General features: G+C 42.9%; 1 protein-coding gene across 3 annotated transcripts; it reads right to left on the minus strand.

The window, feature by feature from the left end:
* Positions 1-119: 119 nt before the first annotated feature.
* Positions 120-19,249, minus strand: sidt2 (SID1 transmembrane family, member 2). Of its 3 annotated transcripts, none has more exons than XM_085479324.1 (27): positions 18,858-19,249; positions 18,417-18,687; positions 18,203-18,324; positions 15,711-15,875; positions 15,540-15,585; positions 9,623-9,724; positions 9,293-9,376; positions 9,036-9,201; positions 8,776-8,869; positions 7,819-7,877; positions 7,570-7,596; positions 6,777-6,815; positions 6,616-6,693; positions 5,941-6,056; positions 3,734-3,807; positions 3,475-3,541; positions 3,297-3,370; positions 3,090-3,213; positions 2,842-2,959; positions 2,388-2,524; positions 2,178-2,286; positions 1,844-1,920; positions 1,612-1,658; positions 1,418-1,523; positions 1,207-1,317; positions 1,002-1,115; positions 120-895 (listed from the first exon to the last, which is right to left on the minus strand). In XM_085479324.1, the coding sequence occupies exons 2-27, from the start codon at positions 18,660-18,662 to the stop codon at positions 833-835; spliced, it is 2,565 nt and encodes an 854-aa protein (XP_085335450.1). In that variant the 5' UTR covers positions 18,663-18,687; positions 18,858-19,249; the 3' UTR covers positions 120-832. The 3 variants fall into 3 exon arrangements, with proteins under 3 accessions (XP_085335450.1, XP_085335452.1, XP_085335451.1); XM_085479326.1 differs by lacking the exon at positions 18,858-19,249 and adding an exon at positions 6,417-6,479 and having other exon boundaries at positions 18,417-18,685; XM_085479325.1 differs by lacking the exon at positions 7,570-7,596.
* Between the last annotated feature and the right edge of the window lie 976 nt (positions 19,250-20,225).

Genomic DNA, 20,225 nt, shown 5'->3' on the forward strand with positions numbered 1-20,225 from the left:
AGCCAGGTTACTTCTGAATGGCTGCCCCTCTCAAACAGAAGATCCAAACAGCAGGTGGGTGGAGCTGTTGTGCCCGAGATGATCTTATCAAAGCCAGGTATTGGAAAAATAGACCACACTTCAGAAAAGACCTTTATTATTGAGTATCCTTTCACTGCAATGCCTGACAATAAAATTCATTTTTTGTAGAGTGCAAAAATACCTTTAAGAGTCACACTTAAGGGCAGTTACAAGTAAATACAATCATGTCTTCATGGATATTCCCTCGAGGAGGAGGACGGCTAGCTTGCAGATCTGACCAATCAGAACACAGTATTGTGACTACTATGGTTAGAACATTGAAGGCCACAGACTGGACAGGATTCATCTTCCCACAATTATTTTTGAAAACACGCACGCACGCACACACCTGTACAAACACACACAGCATATAAACAGTAATTAAAATACATTGCTGACTTCCAGGCCAAATGTAATGCAGACAATATAAAATAAGTTAAAGTGGACGAGTTTCGTGTCAAGCGAGAATGCACACCGTTAATCGTCAGCAGTAAACGGTGCTCACAACAGTTACATCGATGATGGCAGCGAGAGGACGAAACACTTCAGCATCGCTCGACGACGTTCCGGCTTCTATTGGCACATTAGTGTCCACGCAGGTAGAGGGAGGGGCCTGTTGCTCCTCCCCGACTCTCCACGAGGCAGAGAGGTGCTCATCGACAGCCCAGAAACAGGCTACTGGCTGTGCTTTTTGAAAAAGATGGAGGGGATGCAAACAGACAGGGTGATAAGGCAGAGAGAAAGAGCAGAGCTCTTCGCAGATCTGGCAAATCTAGAAGACGTAGATTTTGTCTCTCTGGACGGTGTCGAGGTCGTCGTCCATGGTCAGGAGGACCTGAGGGGGAGCAGAGGTAATATTGGATATTAAGGTTTTAACGCCTCATTCTAGACCAACTGCATATCCTGCATGTTTAAACAAACTTAAACATGACTCATAATACCAAGAAGGATCCAAACATAGCGATGGAGGACAGGAAATGCCAAATGTCGTGGTCGTCAAAGAATGATAGCAGGATGCAGTCCCTGTTGTGCTCACGAGACTCAGCTGGAGTTTTCTGTGCCAGAGGAGAGAAACAAGTAATCCAAGTGTCTTTTCACATGAGCCCAAATCTCATAGGTTTGTGTGTGTGTGTGTGTGTGGCTAACCTGCCAGGTGCTGAGACCCTGGAAGAAGAAATACAGCGCAAAGCCCCACACAACCGCCGTGAAGAGAATACACACCAGCGCCAGACACTTGATTCTCTCACCGCTCCGCAGCTGAGCACAAACAGAAAACTGTGAGCTCCAAAGGTCCCAAACATGTCTGCTACTTTCTCCTGGTGCTTCTCACATGCGCAGAGTTACTAAACACACAAACCTTCATGATGATATAAAAGGCAAAGTAGAGCAACAGGTTACAGATGGCGATGGCCAACAGGTACGAGGCAAAGTCGTTGGGTCTCTGTATGAGGCCGTAGGCAGCCCTGCAGAGAGATAGCGAGATACACATCACCTGCCTCCTCCGCACTCTGCTGATTTAAATGAGCTGAAAACATAGTTTGTTTTACTCACAGAGACCAGTTGACTATGTTCCCCATCACAAGCAGAACCATGCGGTCCTGAAAGACATACACCGGCGGAAAAATGATTAAAAAGCAGGTCATCAGGACTCACCGATGCCTTTTATTGCTCTCTGCAACTACCGGTCGTTAAGATAAGATAATAATTGAGTTACCAGGTAAAGGCAGAAGGACCTGCTACCTTATGCAATACACTGATACTGGATTTTCTGGCCGTTACTCACAATGTACATCGGCCCGCTGCACTGCCTGATGCAGTCTGTGTAGATGACGTAAACTATCCTACGCATGATCCCAGCGTCTGATACGTGAACACACAGAGAGGAAGGAGAGAGAACAACAAGGATTATAAGCTGCTTTATTTTATTAGAATATCCCGATAAGTGGATTTAAATGTTAGTTACTCTGATTTGCTAGCTTATGTGAGACACACGCTCACACGACAGCCTTAATATAATCCTGGACTACTTTAGTTGCAGTCAGTTAATAGTCTAACGTGACTCATTTTAAGCCAGTAAAGCCCACTGGACTGAGTTTGCTTTCTTTCTGTGATCTTACTGAGCCTCCATCGACCCATATAGTAGAGCTGTGTGCTGAGCAGCAGCGTGGCCAGAATGTGGATCACAGAGAAAACAATCCAGAAGGCTGTGTTGTCTCTCCCAAATACCTGAGAGGAAAAAAAAACACAGCACAATGATTATTAAGAAATCCGTGTTTTTAGACCATAAAGCATAACTCAGGTTTTGTATTGTGTGTGTGCGTACTTACCACTCCCAGCACAGAAAAGAAGATGACAGCGGCGAGGCAGGCGTAAGCGGTGTAAGCGCTCGCGTTGATGTCCGGGTGTCTCTTCTGATAGAGCTTCAGCATACACAGTCCAGCAATCATGTACATGAAGGAGGTGTCTGCAGGGAGGAGAACAACTCAAATGTACCGCATGCAACTTGAACTTTTTTCAGCCCAGGACTCAAAGTAAACAGACAGAGAGACAAAAAAAATAATGCATTCACAAGATTTACAGCCAGCAGAAACTCAAGAAACTGGCTGAAGCAGTAAAAATGTAACCACACAAAGAACTGATGCAGACTAAAGCCAGGAAACCTCATCTTCCTTTGGAGTGACAGCTGCTTAAAGCCAAAACTCTCTTCAGACTACTGATCCTGACAAAGGTAAAAACAACTGTAACCATGTCGAGTCTGAGTAAGGACACAATCGTTCTTACCAAACTGGAAGTTGGTGTAGTTGGGACAGACGTGGTAGCAGGCACTGAGCAAACCCTCCATCATCAGAGCAGTTCCCATGGCATAGAAGAGGCCAAAGTGCTTTGGGATACCGCACTCCTGAAGGAGGAAGAGACAACCTGATAACTAAACTACCGCTGTCAATCATCATCATCATCATCATCTAAATCTTTAAAAACACATCTTCATGACAAATGACTACACGTTTGTCAGTGTGCGTGTGCCTCACCAGCGCGTTGACGTCATGCCGCTCCAGAGCACGATTTTGGGCGAGGTCTCTCTTGAGGACGATGAGGAGAAAGAGGAGCCCCAGCATCACGTAACCAAGGTTACTGAGGATGTTGTTGAAAGCGCTGTGTGGAATTAGTTAATCGTTACTTTACGCGGGTTAGCTGATGACGTTGGACATGTTAACACACTGTGCTCGACTGCAAACCTTAGAGCTCCGAGCGGGTGGGCGCACAGGAAGTTGTAGTAGCAGATGTCCTGGTTTCCTGTAACATTGACAACCTGTGGAGAACAGAGATGCACACGTCGTATTAGCGAGCTGACGGCTTATCGGAATCTTTTTTTTTTTTAAAAAGTGTCGCCATGCTTTATAAAATCATTGTTACCGTTTGATAGGTGATGACCAGCTGGACGACTGGCAGGGCGTAAAACACAGCAATCGTAGCAATGTTCCTGAAGAGGGTACAATTATTACTTTCAGCCACTCACAACCATCAGATCTGCAGCACTTCATTAATAATCAGTAATTTTTTTAATGTTTCATATAATGTCAAACTATGGCTTGGTTAATTCACTGTGAATTGATTTGGCTTAGATATAAAAGAATATCATGTTTCTTATCATGGGTGCAACAAGAGAACTCACCAGAAGTAGATTTGGTACTTCTTGCTGAGGATCCTCTTGTCTTTGCGGGCCAAGTCAGCCACGTACAGAAATTTCTGTAAGAGGAAGAAGAGAAGACTTTATTACTTTGATTACTTTATTAAAGTCTGGATGAAGAAAGCATTAACCTCGCCTAATTAATGTTCAAACTCTTTACTGCTGACAAGTTTTTTAAATTTGTGACTCTGGTTTAGAGGGTTAATATAACGAAGGAACACATTATTAAATTGTCTCTGTGCACTTGTTTCATTTGAGCTCAGTATGAGAATATCTGCTGCCCTGCTCTTCGTTTTACACTGTGTGTGCGCGTGTGTGTGAGCTCAGAGCTGGCATTTATGGAAGGGAATGCTGCTTGATGGCTTTGCTAAACCAGAAAGACCATGAGAAAATTTTGTCATTGGTCAGTGAGAAAAATACTTATGAGCCCCTGAAACGAGACCCAGGAAGTGGTTACAGGAAGATGTGATAGATTGTCTGAAGCAGTTAGAACAAGACAATGCTACTGACCGGACCTCATACCACAGGCTATACCCAGGAGAAGCTACACCAAGTCTGTATGTTTACTGAAGACACATAAACAGGAGGTAGCTCTTAGACCAATTGTCTGTATGATCAACTCGGTCACCTATAACATCTCAAAGTTTCTGGCTTCGACCCTCAACCCGCTGGTAGGCAGCTCTGAACACCACATCCAGAACAGCTTGGATTTTGTTGAGAAGGTGAGAGATGTCATTATGGAGGCAGATGAAACAAAGGTCTTGTACGATGTTACATCTGTCTTTACTGAAGCAGTGAAGGTCGTTTGTAAGAGATTACAGGATGGTTCAGTACCAAGTCACTGGTTCAAGTACGTGGGTGACATCTGGGTGAAAATCAAATGTCAGTATTCAAGGTTTGACTCTCATCATCCACTGGAGCATAAATTCTGTGTCATCAGGACACTACAACACAGCGCAAACTCCACCCCCACAGACAGCAGCCAGGGAAGCAAAAGAACATCATACCAAGAAGGCCCTGAGTAAATGTGGTTATCCCAACTGGACATTTGTCAAAGCTGGGAAGGCACCTAAAGAAAGCTCCAGCCGATCCAGGAGAGGAAAACAACTGCTGCTTAAGCGAAAACCCTTAATGATCCGTACGTGTCAAGAGTATTGGAACAGTTGAGACGCATTTACTATAAACATTGCATCTCTGTAGCTTTCAAACCCCAAAACACACTGCGCTAAAAGTTGGTCCACACCAAGGATCGGGTCCCTCGGGACAAACGGAGTGCCAGGAGGATTGCTGTGATTTATACATTGGGGGGGGGGGGGGGAACCAAACAACCTCTGGCGAAGCAGATGGCACAACACAGGAGAGCTACCTCCTGGACTCTGCAGTCTATTCACACCTACAGGCCAGTGGACACTCTTTCAATGATGAGGACACATCTTGGACAGGGAGGAAGGCTGGTTTTGAGCGCGGAGTCAAAGAGGCCATTTACGTGAAAAAGGAAAGACCATCTCTGAATCGAGGAGGGGGCCTAAGGGTGCATCTTTCACCATCTTACAATGCTGCGATTGCAGCCATTCCCCGACTCTCTGTGAATGGGACTCATGGCAACTGATCAACAGCCACTGATCATAAACCATTGATCAGTGGCTGTTGATTTGTGAATGACAAATTGCATATTAATGATCAAGAAACTGACCTCACAGCACATTGTTCATTCAGTGGGGCTGGTTTCAGTCATTGTGCATAGGTACTGTTTATAAGGTTGGGGAAACCGAAGAAGTCACCTGGATGAGTGACAATACATTTCTCCCTCTGAAAACGCCAGATGATCCAGATGAACAAAACCAAGTTTTTAGGATGCTGCTCGAGTTTTAAAGACCCGGCTGGGGTTTAAACTCTCAGAGATGTAGCGAAACTTGGCAAATACTTGACACAAATGGAAATGAGAATGTTTGTTATCAAAGAAAAAAAAAGTTATGCCTCCAGTTTCCAGTTTGGCTCACCATCTCCACAGATGAATCCAGCAATCTGTTAGTGACCAAACAGATCAGATGGATGTTTTTGTTCTAGTACCCTGAGGTACTAGAAGTGAGGACTACTTTGCACATTCACAGATCTTTTCATTCTAAATAAGCCAGATGTGCAGAAAGCCACATCTGTGCCATTCTGAGGCAGGAAAAATGATTTTCACGTACCTTTGTGCGAACAATGTTCTTGTCGGAGTGTATGTCATCCAGTGTGTCATAGTCATCCTCCTCAATGGAGCTCAAAGACTCCTGCCTGCTCCGTGCGACACTTTCCAGCGATCGCTCTGATTGGAGGAGGGAAGAGCAAAAGAGAGTCATTCTGTCTAGTGGAGGCACAACGTGAGCAGGCAGACCGACGACTGGATTTAAGGGAGTTGCAGGCTGATGCAAAAAGGTGATCCAACACATCGCACCTTTCAAAAATGATCTTCAATTTTCAAAATGATTAAATAGATGACCAGAATGATTTTTTTTTTGGTCAGATGATCTTTGCGCTGATGAGATCACCGTCGCTGTTCATTTGAGTGCCATCAGTGGAGAGAAGTGGCCACTTTCCCGGCCTCTTAACTCCACTGATATTTGATTGACATGGTGGCTGATTGGTTTGGGGTGCTGATTCGGCTAGTTATATGGTAGCGTGTCACCGATGCGGATGGCTATGTAGTGAAGGTGATTGAGGATTGGTCGACGTTTGAAAGGCTCCTGTCCTAATGAACAAAGACACACAGAAAACCAGTGAGGGTGTGGAGCTGCTAAGAATCCATGTTCAAGCCGCTCTGCAGAGTGGGCCAAAAAAACAAGAAAGAGGGAAAAAAGGACGTGTGAGTCTCTGTTTGCTCATACCCATGTATCCATAGTTGTTGTCAGTTGAAGTGGCGCTGTCGGTAATGGCCTCTGAACTCATTGTGCTGCCGTTGTCGGCTGAGGAGGAGATGACTCTTCGTTCATTGGCAATCAAACAATGACATCACAAAGACTAAATGTTTGTTTTTTTAAATACTCACCAAATGAGCCATATTCATTTGGTGAGGCTGGAGTTTTTCCTGTAAAGACACAAACTTTCAAAAATCCAAGAAAGGATACACGCTCCCAAATGCTCACATGCACAAACAAGCGGCACTACGATCAACGTTTAGTTAGTATCCTAACACTGCACAATGATCACTGTGTTAGTCAGGAAAACAGGGAGGTGAGGCGGACGTAAACACGTGAAGGAATCCAGTGAAAAAATGCAATTCCTTAAATTCTTTTCTGGCTGGGGGCAAAAAAAAGTTATTAATCTCCAAAAGTGTGAAAGCTGAGAAATGAGATGCAGTGAAGAGGATTATTTCAAAACTAGTGGTTTAAAATCAAACAGTGGCAGCAACTACTGCAGTGGATAGATACAGATACACACTGGGAGGCAGCCAGCAGCCAAAAAAAAGCACATCAGCAGCGCTTGCATTCATCTTAGCGCCTTCATGCTTTTAATGGGAGTGCTGCTGAAAATATGCTCACGTGTTTCTTTAGCTCAAAGCCATAAAGCTGTGAGGACTACAAAAGGATAACACTGTTACAAACACAGGCAAAAGAAGCCAACAAAGACCCATGTGAGTGCATATCTGTATCTCTGTAAAGCCAGAAAAGCCTCAGAACAGAGCCACGTTTATGTCCATGAAGCTCTGCAGCCGAAAACGTCTCTTTCTCTTCTTTGTAGGGTAAAGTATGGAAGCTACTGCATGCAGAGCATCTGCAGACAAGCAACACAGACTGAGAGAGGGCAGCGAGTGCACAAGGGGAGTAACTGTGTCTGTATACCGTCGCTGTTCTTCCCGAGCAGAGAGGCTGAATGGCAGGGGGGAGAGAAAGATACACGTTCAGTACACGCTTAAACATTCAGCTCTGAGATAAAAGAGTGGCAAACAGCTGTGGGACTGCATGATCAGTCCAGTTTAGGATCACATTTACTCTGGTATTTAATTAACAGAACAGAACAAGCTTGCTGGTTTGTGGTCAGTGCACACTGCTCCTAATGGGCCGGTCCATCAGAGCTAGTTGCTGGGTTACCTGTCTCAGCAGGTGACATGTCGGCAGGATTCAGAAACACATTTCTCCTCTTGTTCAGTCTGCAGAAACAGAGAGGGGGAAAAATGCAAATGAACACAATTTGTATTCAGTGCAGTGTCATTCCTGCAGTGCAGATCTACTCTGACAATATGACGTCCGACCTCGTGGGTTGAAACGTGGGCTGGAGAGGGACTAATTGATGTACAGGAGGTTGGAAATTAGTTGTTGTTTTTCCAACCAAAGTGCAAAACTTTCTGTCATTTTCAGGCAGCTACAAGTTGCCGTCTGCCTGCGTCTTTTTGTTGCGGTGCAGACTTGCAAAGACGGTTGTTTTGTTGCCACCCTGGCTTTTCTATTCTGTGTTTCGGGTGAAGACTTTGGTTAAAAGTTGCATCTTCCTCACAGGGTTTTGCAGATGTGTACAACATAATTGCTGATTCCCTGCTCTGCTTTCAGTTCAGTGAAATTCAACAGCCAAAAAAAATAAATGCATGACAGCTAACGGTTAAGCCATTTCTGACGTTTACTGTTCAGCTCTTTTCAATTAATCAGCTATTCCTTCTGCCCACCTGCAGCTTTTTAAAAAGCTCCTGCATATGCTGTTGAGTTTTGAGGTCCGTTTGGAAGGGCACACCCTAAAGCACGTACTTCCTTCTACTCCGAAAACAAGCCAGAAAAAAAGGGAGACACAATAAAAACAGAAAAAAAGATGCAGGCCTGATATTTCCTACAGGTGTGAAATCAGTTTATTTATATATGCATATGCTTTACTTTTTCTGGGTTTTGAGTATAACATAATCAAGCTTCATGCAATAGTGGAAGACAAAGATGCAGAGATGGCTTTTCTAAGTGAAGAACATTCCAACACGACCGCCGCAACTGGAAACTCTTTTGTACAAGTAGCAGATAAACAAAGCAAATGATGACTTTGCTGTAGAGGCAATTTCAAAACCTTACCGTGCACGCTCTAGACAGACACAGAGCAAGGTCAGGAGGTAGAATGAGAAGAAGATCCCCAAACAGAACAGCATTCCCATCACGTACGCCTCCACTGCACGGGAGGACATATTAACTGTAAGCTAATTTGCATAGTAAGACACAACATTCTGTATCTGCTGCCAAAAAAACCAAATCTAAACAACACAAGCAGAGAAATCTCTGCTTCTTTTAGCACATGCTAACCCTCAGCGCTTCACATATGTAGCCATGTGACTTACAGTTGATTGCGGGTGAGACCATCACATCGAGGGCCTTGCTGCGATTGCCGGCGTCAATCAGCTGATCGGGTCTCAGAGGGTAGAAGCGCAGCGGGCCGCCGCATGCCTCGTCCTCAGTTTTTACCACCACCACCACGTAGAAACTGTTGCTGGGGAAATCTTTCCTCTAGATAAAGGCAGAAACACCTACATTCAAATCTACACCAGGATTTATCGCAACCGGTTCCAATAAGCTCTGAATTTCTGCGGGACACTACCTGCACGGTGATGGCACCTTTTTTTGTCATAGTCTGGTACATCCCAATGAAGGCCACGTTGTTGTCAAGGTCATAAATGGGGCACTGAATGGAGACAGTGAGAGAGGGAGAAAAAAAACTGAATTAGATGTGAAAAAAGAAAGATTCAGATGGATTGTTTCAGAAGTAAATAAGAAAACATTTTTGAACAGCAAGAAATCAGCTGTGGTATCCACTGTGGTGCCCTCATGTGGTCTCAGAGTGCTACTGCACGCTGACCACTGAGGCTGAGGGAGGGGCCTCTTGAGGGCTGCTGCAGCACAGCTGAATGTGTGCTCTGGATAACTGTACCTGGATGTCCTGGATGGACATGACAGAACAGGGGAAAGTCATGTCCGAGTTGACCTTGACGATCACAGTATCCACCCCGTCTTGGAAGACATACTTGAAATACTGAGAGAAAAGGAGAGGGAAAGAAGAGGACAACAGTCAGCGAGGCAGTCTTCAGAAAGATCGACTTGAGGATGGCGTTTTAATTGCTGACAGCACAATAAACCATTAAACCAATACGTCACCCCACGGGCCATTTGCACAATTTGATAAGTGATATGTTACTGAGAGCCTCCCACTCCAGGTTCTCAAAAGGTTTTATCCAGTTCAGTTGTAGCCCTCGACTGCAGAGCACCTCACGCATACAAATGAGCTGACCTGATAGCTTACAAGCACAGACTGGGAGAACGAAGCAAAGCTGATGCAGAAAGCAGACTGTCTTAAAAGAGGTCAGAGACTGACAACGTCTTCATCAAGTGTCAAAAGAAAGTCATGGAGTCATTTGCCACAAGCTGATCTCCGTTTTCAAATAACATACAGTCGTGTGAAAAGTAAGGTTTTCACAGGATTGGCAGTTTTGAGCATAACTCAGTGCACCCATACTGCTGCTATGGGAATGAAGAGTGTAAGGAGGAGCCAGGTGCTGATAATCAAACACACTTGATTGCTCGGTCATCAGCAAGTGTGAGCACCTCTGCAAAAGCAGAAGTTTTGGCAATTTGCTGCTCAGGAGCATTCACAGGTAAGTTAACAATATGTCACCATCTTCTCAGGAGTGGAAATGCCAGAAAATTCACCCCAAGGTCAGACCGTGCAAAGCTTAAAGAAACTGCAAAAAACCCAACAGCGACATCTCAGACGCTACAAGCCGCAGTTAAATGTTAAAGTTCATAACAGGACAATTAGAAAAAACTCAAACTGGAACAATGTCCTTTGAACAGACGAGACTAAAGTGTAGATGCTTATCCATAACGCACAGCAACACGTTTGGCGCTAACCAAGCTTATCAGAACAAACATCTCAGACCAACCCCGAAGCACGGTGGTGGAGGGGTGATGGGTTGGGTTTGTTTTGCAACCACAGAACCTGGGCTCCATGCAGTCATTGAGTTGACCACAAACCCCTCTGTTTACAAAAGTATTCGTGATTCAAATGTCAGGATACCAGCGTGAGAGCTAAAGCTTGGTCCAAACTGGGTCACGCAATAGGACAACAACCCCAATCATAGCAGCAAATCTAGAACAGAATAAACAGCTAAAAAAAAAAAGAAAAGAAACAAGGTGTTGCAATGTCCAGACCTCAACCTGACTGAAAATGTGAAGGAACCTGGAGAGAGCTCTGCATAAATCAGCAACAAACTCACTCCATGACAATACTGATAAAGTCATACAGAAAAGAATTACTTCAAGTTATTGCTTCCAAAAGCCAACTGTAAGCTACTGAATGACAAGTTTTACTTCATTCTTTTACATAGGACTGTATAGATCAGGTGTAGGCAACCTTTCTGATGACGAGTGCCATTTAAAATTTCCTCAGAGGTCAGTGTGCCATATGATTGCATTAGCAATAAATGTAATAACGCTCTATATTAACAGTTACACAATATATAGAACCACTTTATAGAATTATATCTGTTCGCAGATGTTGGGAGCTATCAGCGAATAGTTATCAGCTATTTTGAAAAAAAAAAAAAAAAAAAAAAGACTTTTTATCCATAACAAGAACTGTACAACAGAAAATGCAAATGCTATTTATGGTCTCCTCACAACAATGGTAAGAAAAATAAACTAAGCCATTATGGTATGTCTGTTAATACAGAGACACACATGTTGATGTGATCTCTGGTCTCCCACTCAGAGACACAGGTCTCCGAGTGTCCAGCATTCAGACGGCTGCCTGAGGACACTCATGTGAGAGAAGATCTGTTCACACAGATATGTAGAGCCAAATACTGTCAATAAGGCCTCTGCAATGTTCTGAAGACAGTTAAACTTGTCAGGTAGTGATGTCCAGCAGGTGAATATGCAAGCTGCATGAACACGCACAGCTGTGGATTCCAGCTGCTTCGATGTTATATGTATGATTTCTATACATTTTACATCAGATAAAAACCTTTGGTTGTAAGCTTCAGATAATTATTTATTAAAAGATAGACATTTTAAATGAGAATAAGAAAGTATTTCCTTGTGCCCCCCTTTCCCTGTTAATGCCCTACCTGGCCCCCTGGCAAAACTTTGCTAGATCCGCCCCTGCACAGTTACCAGCTGTCAGCGTAAAAAAGGATCCTGGGGTTATTTGTCTCTCAGAAACAGTTCATAACTTCCCTTCAACTCATTCATGTCACCTAAAAGGTAAACCTGTTTCTCCATCACCTGTTCAGCTCTGATGATTCAGTAAGGACATCTCCTGGTTTCATCTTCATGTTTCCCTCTCACCACATATCCAAACCGATATCATGACCAGCAGCTTAACAGCTGTGGCTCCAGCAAACACCAGCTGATACTAGAAATTAATATTAAATAAATTCTAACAACAGCTGATCAAGCTTAAACGTGCTGCTGTTGTTTAGCGCAACATTCGGCGGTTTCCTCTTTCTGGCGCAAAGTGGGCGATAAACAAACAAGAGAGAAAAGCCGATCAGCTGATCATTGATCAGTTTCATGATTGAAGTAGAAACAGGAGAGGGAGGGGGAGAGGATGAGAGAAGAAGAGGCAGCTGTGCAGCAAAGACACAGAATATCTCCAGCTTTGTGTCTTTTCCATTCTAGCTAAAGTCCGGGACAAACTGTTCCTTTTCACCTCAACACGAAACGAGTAATAATTTCTCTGAATGCGGGACGATTCCGTCTTTTTACGGGACGGTTGGCAACTCCACTAACTAACCTTATGAATAAAATAAAGTTCACTATCAGTAACATCAAAGCACCCACCCAGCTGTATATAAACTCCGTCATGCTAGCTAGTACGCAGTACGAATTATTGTAACTGACTGTAAAAAGTCAGCACAACGAAAATAAACTCCACCTAAACTTGGTTTATATCTGACCCAGATAGACTGCAGGTCATAACTTCTTACCTGAAGTTCAGTTCACCTGATGCTCGGACCAGTGGCCACCTCGGCTGTCTCCTCCTCCTGCCTCCCCTTTCTCTAATCCACCTGCTGGCCTCCACCACTTGCTAATGTTACTGAATCTGAGGAAGCACTGCCACAGCCACCACCAAACAACTGAGTTATTTTTACACACCGACCAGCATCTGGCCAATCCACCACCTTTCATTGTTTATACCGTTACAAAGAGGAAAAAAAAAAAAAGCGAATGTCCAGTATGCCCGATGGCCAGTCCAGCTATGTTCGTGCCATCAGTTAACCCAGTTGGCACACGTGCCTAGGGTTGCAGACCCCTGGTATAGATGATTATAGATCCATACAGCCACAGACAAGGAAAAGAGGGCGAAACAAAGAGGCAAGCAACTACAACAAAATATGTTCATTTTTTTGGTTATTTGGTTGGTTTTCAGAGCTAAATCTCAGTAAAGGAAAGTTTTAATATTAATACAGGGAGTGCAGAATTATTAGGCAAGTTGTATTTTTGAGGAATAATTTTATTATTGAAGAACAACCATGTTCTCAATGAACCCAAAAAACTCATTAATATCAAAGCTGAATGTTTTTGGAAGTAGTTTTTAGTTTGTTTTTAGTTTTAGCTATTTTAGGGGGATATCTGTGTGTGCAGGTGACTATTACTGTGCATAATTATTAGGCAACTTAACAAAAAACAAATATATACCCATTTCAATTATTTATTTTTACCAGTGAAACCAATATAACATCTCCACATTCACAAATATACATTTCTGACATTCAAAAACAAAACAAAAACAAATCAGCGACCAATATAGCCACCTTTCTTTGCAAGGACACTCAAAAGCCTGCCATCCATGGATTCTGCCAGTGTTTTGATCTGTTCACCATCAACATTGCGTGCAGCAGCAACCACAGCCTCCCAGACACTGTTCAGAGAGGTGTACTGTTTTCCCTCCTTGTAAATCTCACATTTGATGATGGACCACAGGTTCTCAATGGGGTTCAGATCAGGTGAACAAGGAGGCCATGTCATTAGTTTTTCTTCTTTTATACCCTTTCTTGCCAGCCACGCTGTGGAGTACTTGGGCGCGTGTGATGGAGCATTGTCCTGCATGAAAATCATGTTTTTCTTGAAGGATGCAGACTTCTTCCTGTACCACTGCTTGAAGAAGGTGTCTTCCAGAAACTGGCAGTAGGACTGGGAGTTGAGCTTGACTCCATCCTCAACCCGAAAAGGCCCCACAAGCTCATCTTTGATGATACCAGCCCAAACCAGTACTCCACCTCCACCTTGCTGGCGTCTGAGTCGGACTGGAGCTCTTTGCCCTTTACCAATCCAGCCACGGCCCATCCATCTGGCCCATCAAGACTCACTCTCATTTCATCAGTCCATAAAACCTTAGAAAAACCAGTCTTGAGATATTTCTTGGCCCAGTCTTGACGTTTCAGCTTGTGTGTCTTGTTCAGTGGTGGTCGTCTTTCAGCCTTTCTTACCTTGGCCATGTCTCTGAGTATTGCACACCTTGTGCTTTTGGGCACTCCAGTGATGTTGCAGCTCTGAAATATGGCCAAACTGGTGGCAAGTGGCATCTTGGCAGCTGCACGCTTGACTTTTCTCAGTTCATGGGCAGTTATTTTGCGCCTTGGTTTTTCCACACGCTTCTTGCGACCCTGTTGACTATTTTGAATGAAATGCTTGATTGTTCGATGATCACGCTTCAGAAGCTTTGCAATTTTGAGACTGCTGCATCCCTCTGCAAGATATCTCACTATTTTTGACTTTTCTGAGCCTGTCAAGTCCTTCTTTTGACCCATTTTGCCAAAGGAAAGGACGTTGCCTAATAATTATGCACACCTGATATAGGGTGTTGATGTCATTAGACCACACCCCTTGTCATTACAGAGATGCACATCACCTAATATGCTTAATTGGTAGTAGGCTTTCGAGCCTATACAGCTTGGAGTAAGACAACATGCATGAAGAGCATGATGTGGACAAAATACTCATTTGCCTAATAATTCTGCACTCCCTGTAGAGTCTGGAACCTTTAGAGAAACTGTGAGGTTTATTTGCAGTGGTTATTTTCTTTCTTTGCAGCCACCATCATGCAGGAAGCCTAAGCTGTAGGCCAGAGGTAAACTACATGCTCAGCAACATAGTTTGCTTTTTAGAAACACATGCGCATACAAAATGAAAGCATTATTTAGCTTTAACATAAGTGTGTATTTGGGTTAAATAAACAACCCATGCTCCCAGTAACTGTCACATAAAGGCTTGTGAAACAGGTTGTTCTGTTTGCTGCAGTATAGACTACTCCAGTCAGACTGCATTATTATGCCTGACTAAATAGTATAATATCTGAACATCTTTGTTGTTGACTGTCTGAAGACGTTACGTGGCTCAAACTGGAAATGAGAAGGTTATGTTCTTAAAAGGTGTCCATTAACTACACATGGATGTGAGGTAAAACTGAGTTTAAAGCCCTGCAATCCACACAAATCTACACACCCCGCACATCCAAAACAAAAACCTAACACGATCCAATGAAAGTGTCATCAAAGGCCAAAAAGAAAGCAAAACTTTGTTTAAATGATTGGATGTGCAGAAAACAAAGCTTACTCAAGAAAAAGATTTTTTTAATGTAATATAACTACACAAAATCAGAAATTCCCTGCATTCATAACATCCTCTTTCACATGTATACTTTCAGCTGGCTTCCTGCACATTTCTTGTCATGAGTCCCTCCCCCACCCACAAACTCCCCCATCTGTGGTGCACATTTCTTTGACTCAACGCAGTTATGTAAAGAAGGAGCCTACTGTCACACAGAGCTATGGTACCAGGCAGTTTACCTGAGGTTGGGATGGTGATGCAGTGAAGCTGAATTTCTTGTTTGTTCTGTAATCAAGTTAAACAAAACGTGTCATTCAAATAACACAGGCTGATGTACAGTGCAATAAGATGGGAATTCAGGCAGGTACCACGTACTGTGTTTGATTTATTACATAACAGATAACACTCACTGCAGGGTGAAACTTTCAACACGGCTCACTCTGAGCTGGTAGTTTGTACCCTGACTGGACAGGGTAGACACGTCCACAAAGAAGTACTGGGTCTCCGAGGCGGCCCGGGTTGGAGGTTGGCACAGTGTCCTGCCCACATCGTAGTAAGGGTACTTCCTCTGATAGCTGATGAAAAAGGAACAAAGGAAAAAAAAAAAAAAAAGGAGGGGACAACAAAGATCAAGTTTCCCATAACCTCTCATACATTCATTCCTTCCTTCTTGTATATTCTCTAATATTATAAGAACGAAGCAAATCAGGTGGGTTTTTTTGTTTGACAGTTACACAATCTGACAAGTTGAAACATAAACGTAATTTTTCCTTTAAAAGTGGTTGAATGCAAACCTCACAATGACATTAGCTCCCCATCTCTGCACTGGTGGTTCACAAAGGAGGAAGTGAGAGTCCAAAGTTCATTAGTGAGCTGCTAAAAACGTGGCCTGACCATGAGACCAACAAAGCAATGACTGACAGCGGGGTGATTCTGGTGTTGCAAAACCTTCCAGTGCAAGAGAGGAACACATCACAAATGGACTGTTGGCCAATGGCAAATAAACTCCAGAACTAGGAACCTTTTATCACGTTGCACACAATGAAGTAAGGTTACAGGAGCCGTTTGACTTGGAGACAATCCCAAGCACATTACAGGCAGTGGTTTTTGCCGTTTCCTCCGTACAAAACTTGTCAAATGACCATCACACTTCTGAAAAGAATTACTGATTGCAGACTGAACTGCCTCGTCACCTTTCTCCACTACATCTGCTTTTACAGCTAAACCCCGTGACCTGTAGTTATATTCGTTTACTGTCCAAGTAGCCCGACACTCCTTAAAAAGAACCTTGGAACACATGTTCAAATAAAATGTGCCTACGTGGCGTTTAGGAAGAGGACATCCTTATTAGCCTTTGCTTACATTTAATCCATCTGTAATCACAAACAATAGTCTATGTTCACAAACCTGATAAAGCTACCAGCACCAAAACAACAACAGGTTTTTAGGGTGAATGTTGATGTTTGGGGACTAAAAAAAAATTATTGAATGTCGATATACTGGCTGTTATTGTTTATTTTTAATACTACTTTATGTTAACTTTGTTCTATTGAAAACAGAAAAACTTAGGAAGATACCTCACACTATAATAATCAAAGTTGAGGAGACAGCTTGACCTCACACCATTATCTTCACAGCTGTGATGCTACATGTGGAAAGTGCAGTTTGAGCCTGAGATGACACCGTTCTTAAATTACGCCCAAGTACCTTTTTTCAGGACATCCTGAAATATGGTTATATCTGTGATAGGTCACTACATTAGTGAGGCCCAAGAAAAGCAATGCTGCGATGAGAAGCCGGGAAACATCTTGTATAATTATGTCATATTTAACCACACGCCCTAATGTAAGAAGTCCCAAATGATGTGCTGAGCCCTACTAATGCACCTCTAGGCAAGCCCAAATTTGAAATGTGATATTTTCTTTGGCAGCCCCACATCACTGCTGCAGTGTAAAAATGGCACAAAGAATTGTAACTGAATATATTCGAGCTCTAAGGGCTCTCATTTTCCAAACAGGGGCATTTTCTGAAAACCTCTGCCAAGTCTGCTCACATAGCTGATGGATGGTTGGCAGTTTGGAGCTTGACATAACAAAAGCCCTGAATGTCTGCAAAGAGGATAAGACATGCTGTGTACTTAAAGAAAGGAAAGTGAAAGAAAAAAACAATTGTTAGTTGCATCTATCATGAAAGCTCCTGGGGTTACGGCTTCAACTGGACTAGGGCTGTCAACATGAACCTGCTGGGAAATGTTTGCCAATGAAAACCTGGTTCCACAAGCTAAATACACTCATTTTATCTCATCTGGGGAGAAACACTGATTTAAGATGATTTGGTAGAAGGTTTTGGATAAGGTGAAGTAACTAATGTAGACATTATTAAGAAAAAAGAAAAGGAAACATTTGCTGGGTCCAGAAAAACACAAAAAAGCTGGCATGTCATACCACACATATTCTGTTTTGTATCTCATCTTTCCTCTATGTCACTTGCACATAAATTAATAGGACTTAAAAATTGCCATGGGCACAGTAAGTTTAACTACTGCTGGCTTTACTGTAGACTAGACAATTGACTCCACACCTTACTAAGCATAATGCATACTGGTGTTTCAATTTCAATTTCAACTCTGTAACACATAGATCTTTTAAAATGCTTTGACGCTAACTTAGAGGATTTAAAATAACAGTGAGTGGCCATCTCTGGTTACATACAAAGAAGGGAAGCTTAATATGCAATTAGACAAAAACGTGAAGTTAAAGGAGTTAAGGGATGGACCAAATTACAGACCACATCAGTTTTTATTTTAAATTACTTGATTTTTGTAAGAAAAAACATTAACATTTATACATCACATACGTGTGATGTATATATGTTATGTATGTAAACGGTGGGGGGTACTCACAGGCCTCTGAGAATGAGGGGGACTTGAAAAGACAGGACGCCTTGCTTCTGTCGCACTACAAACAAGATTGGGCTCTCCGACTTGTTGGATAACACGTCCACAGACACACGCACTCCCTCAGTCTGAAAGTCAAGAGAGGGAAAAGGAGAAAGGACTGATAATAATCTTTAAGTGGTGAAAAAACGAACCGACAAGTCTGAGGAGGCGAACTCACCTTATTCCGAGAGATGGTGTGATTAAACGCGTAAATGGTCTGGTTTTCACTCGTAACCATGTCATTATAGTTGGCATCAAACTCCGCATCTTTCTGGACGATGGTTTTGATCTCCCCCACCTCAATGCCGCAAGCTAACCGAATCGCACATAACCAGAGCAGGGCAGCCAATCCTGGTCGGATCCAACGGGGAGCAGGTCCACAGCTGTTTTTATGTCGTGATTTCCAGGAGCTTCTTAACACCATTTTGCCTGACACCGTCTTCCTACAACTGGGAAACGATATCTTAAGTTACTCTAGGGTGGAGAGACAACGCTATAAAATAACTCCACCCCATTCAGCAACAATAACAAGGACAGCAGGCAGGCTAGCTCAACTATGCCCCTTCAGACAATAACAGCAGGTGCTAAATGAAAGCTAGTGACACAGTGAAGTGTTTACATTTGCTATAAACTTGCGCGTCGTCCTGTCGGCATTCGTAACGAAGTAGACGCTGTCAGTCATGCGCCCAGTGCCAAGTTTCAACACAACAAAACCAGCGACACTCAATTCTTCTATATGAAACCCTGAAATCTGACAGCTCGCTGACTCGCCGTGTTAGCATTAGCACTGCTGGTTAGGCAGCTTCATGTTTTCATGTCGGACTTCGGTTCTGTCGTCGAAAACAAAAGCCTTCCTGTAAAACTGCGAACGGCTGTCACTATCGGGTTTCGTAGGACCGCTGCATTGTGCAAGAAATTTTGGTCCAGCGGGGGGAAGAGATTCAGTGTGAAAATCTGTGCCGTTAGCGCCCACCCTCCCTGCACGCTTAGACAGTAAACAAACCGACGCACGACGTAATGACGACACTTCCTGGACCCTCAGCAGTCAAATATCTGGGTCTGCATGTTTGCTGTATGTGGGGTTGGCCTTATGTGTGAGTTTCCTATATAGTGACTTGAAACCAGGCATAACGACAACAACAACAACGATAATAATAATAATAATACAAAACTGGTAAAGTATTAACCAGGTCAATTTGAAAGAAGCTGGAATACATCAGGGAAATACTAAATCACGAGGTATGAACTACACTCCCTTATTTTTTCATGTAATATGTTTTTATTACAGCTAATCTTGATGAAGAGGACATTTCAAGGTATTTCAGTGGTTACTGTCCCAAGGACTTGGATCTATTTTATGTATATACCAAGGCAAAAATGTGTTACTATGTATGCATATGTTGGATCATAGGATCCTCACGCAAACCAAGCTGTTGGATTCAAATTTTACTCCTTTCCTTGACTTCCATTGTCTTCTGCAGCCAGCAGTCTGTCTAAATAACAGAATGCACACCAAAAAAACTGTTGTGTGTAGGCGAAGATGAATAGAACCAGCACATATAAAACTTTTAGTCACACATTATTTTGCTGATAAATTACATTATTGTTGATCAATCAATATATAAGGAATTAGACTCACCATGAACTGCTAGATATACACGTCAACAAATGAATAATTATAATATATTATTATCCAAAAACAACAACAGTACTAATAAAAGTAAGAATACCGTCATGTTACATGATCATTGTGAAACATATCATTACACATTAGGACATTTACGTTTGCAGCTATAAATATAGTTGAAAATGCGGCCTGTGCACTGTTAAGCTACTTAAGTAGCTTTTAGTTATAGTTTAAGTAAAACTACAAAATACTGTACCCCAGGCACTTATACAACTCATGGTCATTGGTGCACTGGAGGATAGGAGAAGAAGTGGGGTAGACAGGTCGCCAGTCTATCATAGGGCTGACACAAAAAAGCAA

Source organism: Copadichromis virginalis, linkage group LG14, assembly GCF_057382275.1.
Source record: "Copadichromis virginalis isolate Kocher_CV1m ecotype Utaka linkage group LG14, C_Virginalis_male_GT1.1, whole genome shotgun sequence".
NCBI classification, from domain to species: domain Eukaryota; kingdom Metazoa; phylum Chordata; class Actinopteri; order Cichliformes; family Cichlidae; genus Copadichromis; species Copadichromis virginalis.

Coding starts and splice junctions, on each gene's coding strand:
- sidt2 (XM_085479326.1), bottom strand. CDS start 18,662: ATGGTGTTAAGAAGCTCCTGGAAATCACGACATAAAAACAGCTGTGGA. Junction 9,377..9,622: donor TGTCCATCCAGGACATCCAG/GTACAGTTATCC, acceptor GTCTCCATTCAG/TGCCCCATTTATGACCTTGA. Junction 2,525..2,841: donor CTACACCAACTTCCAGTTTG/GTAAGAACGATT, acceptor TCCTCCCTGCAG/ACACCTCCTTCATGTACATG.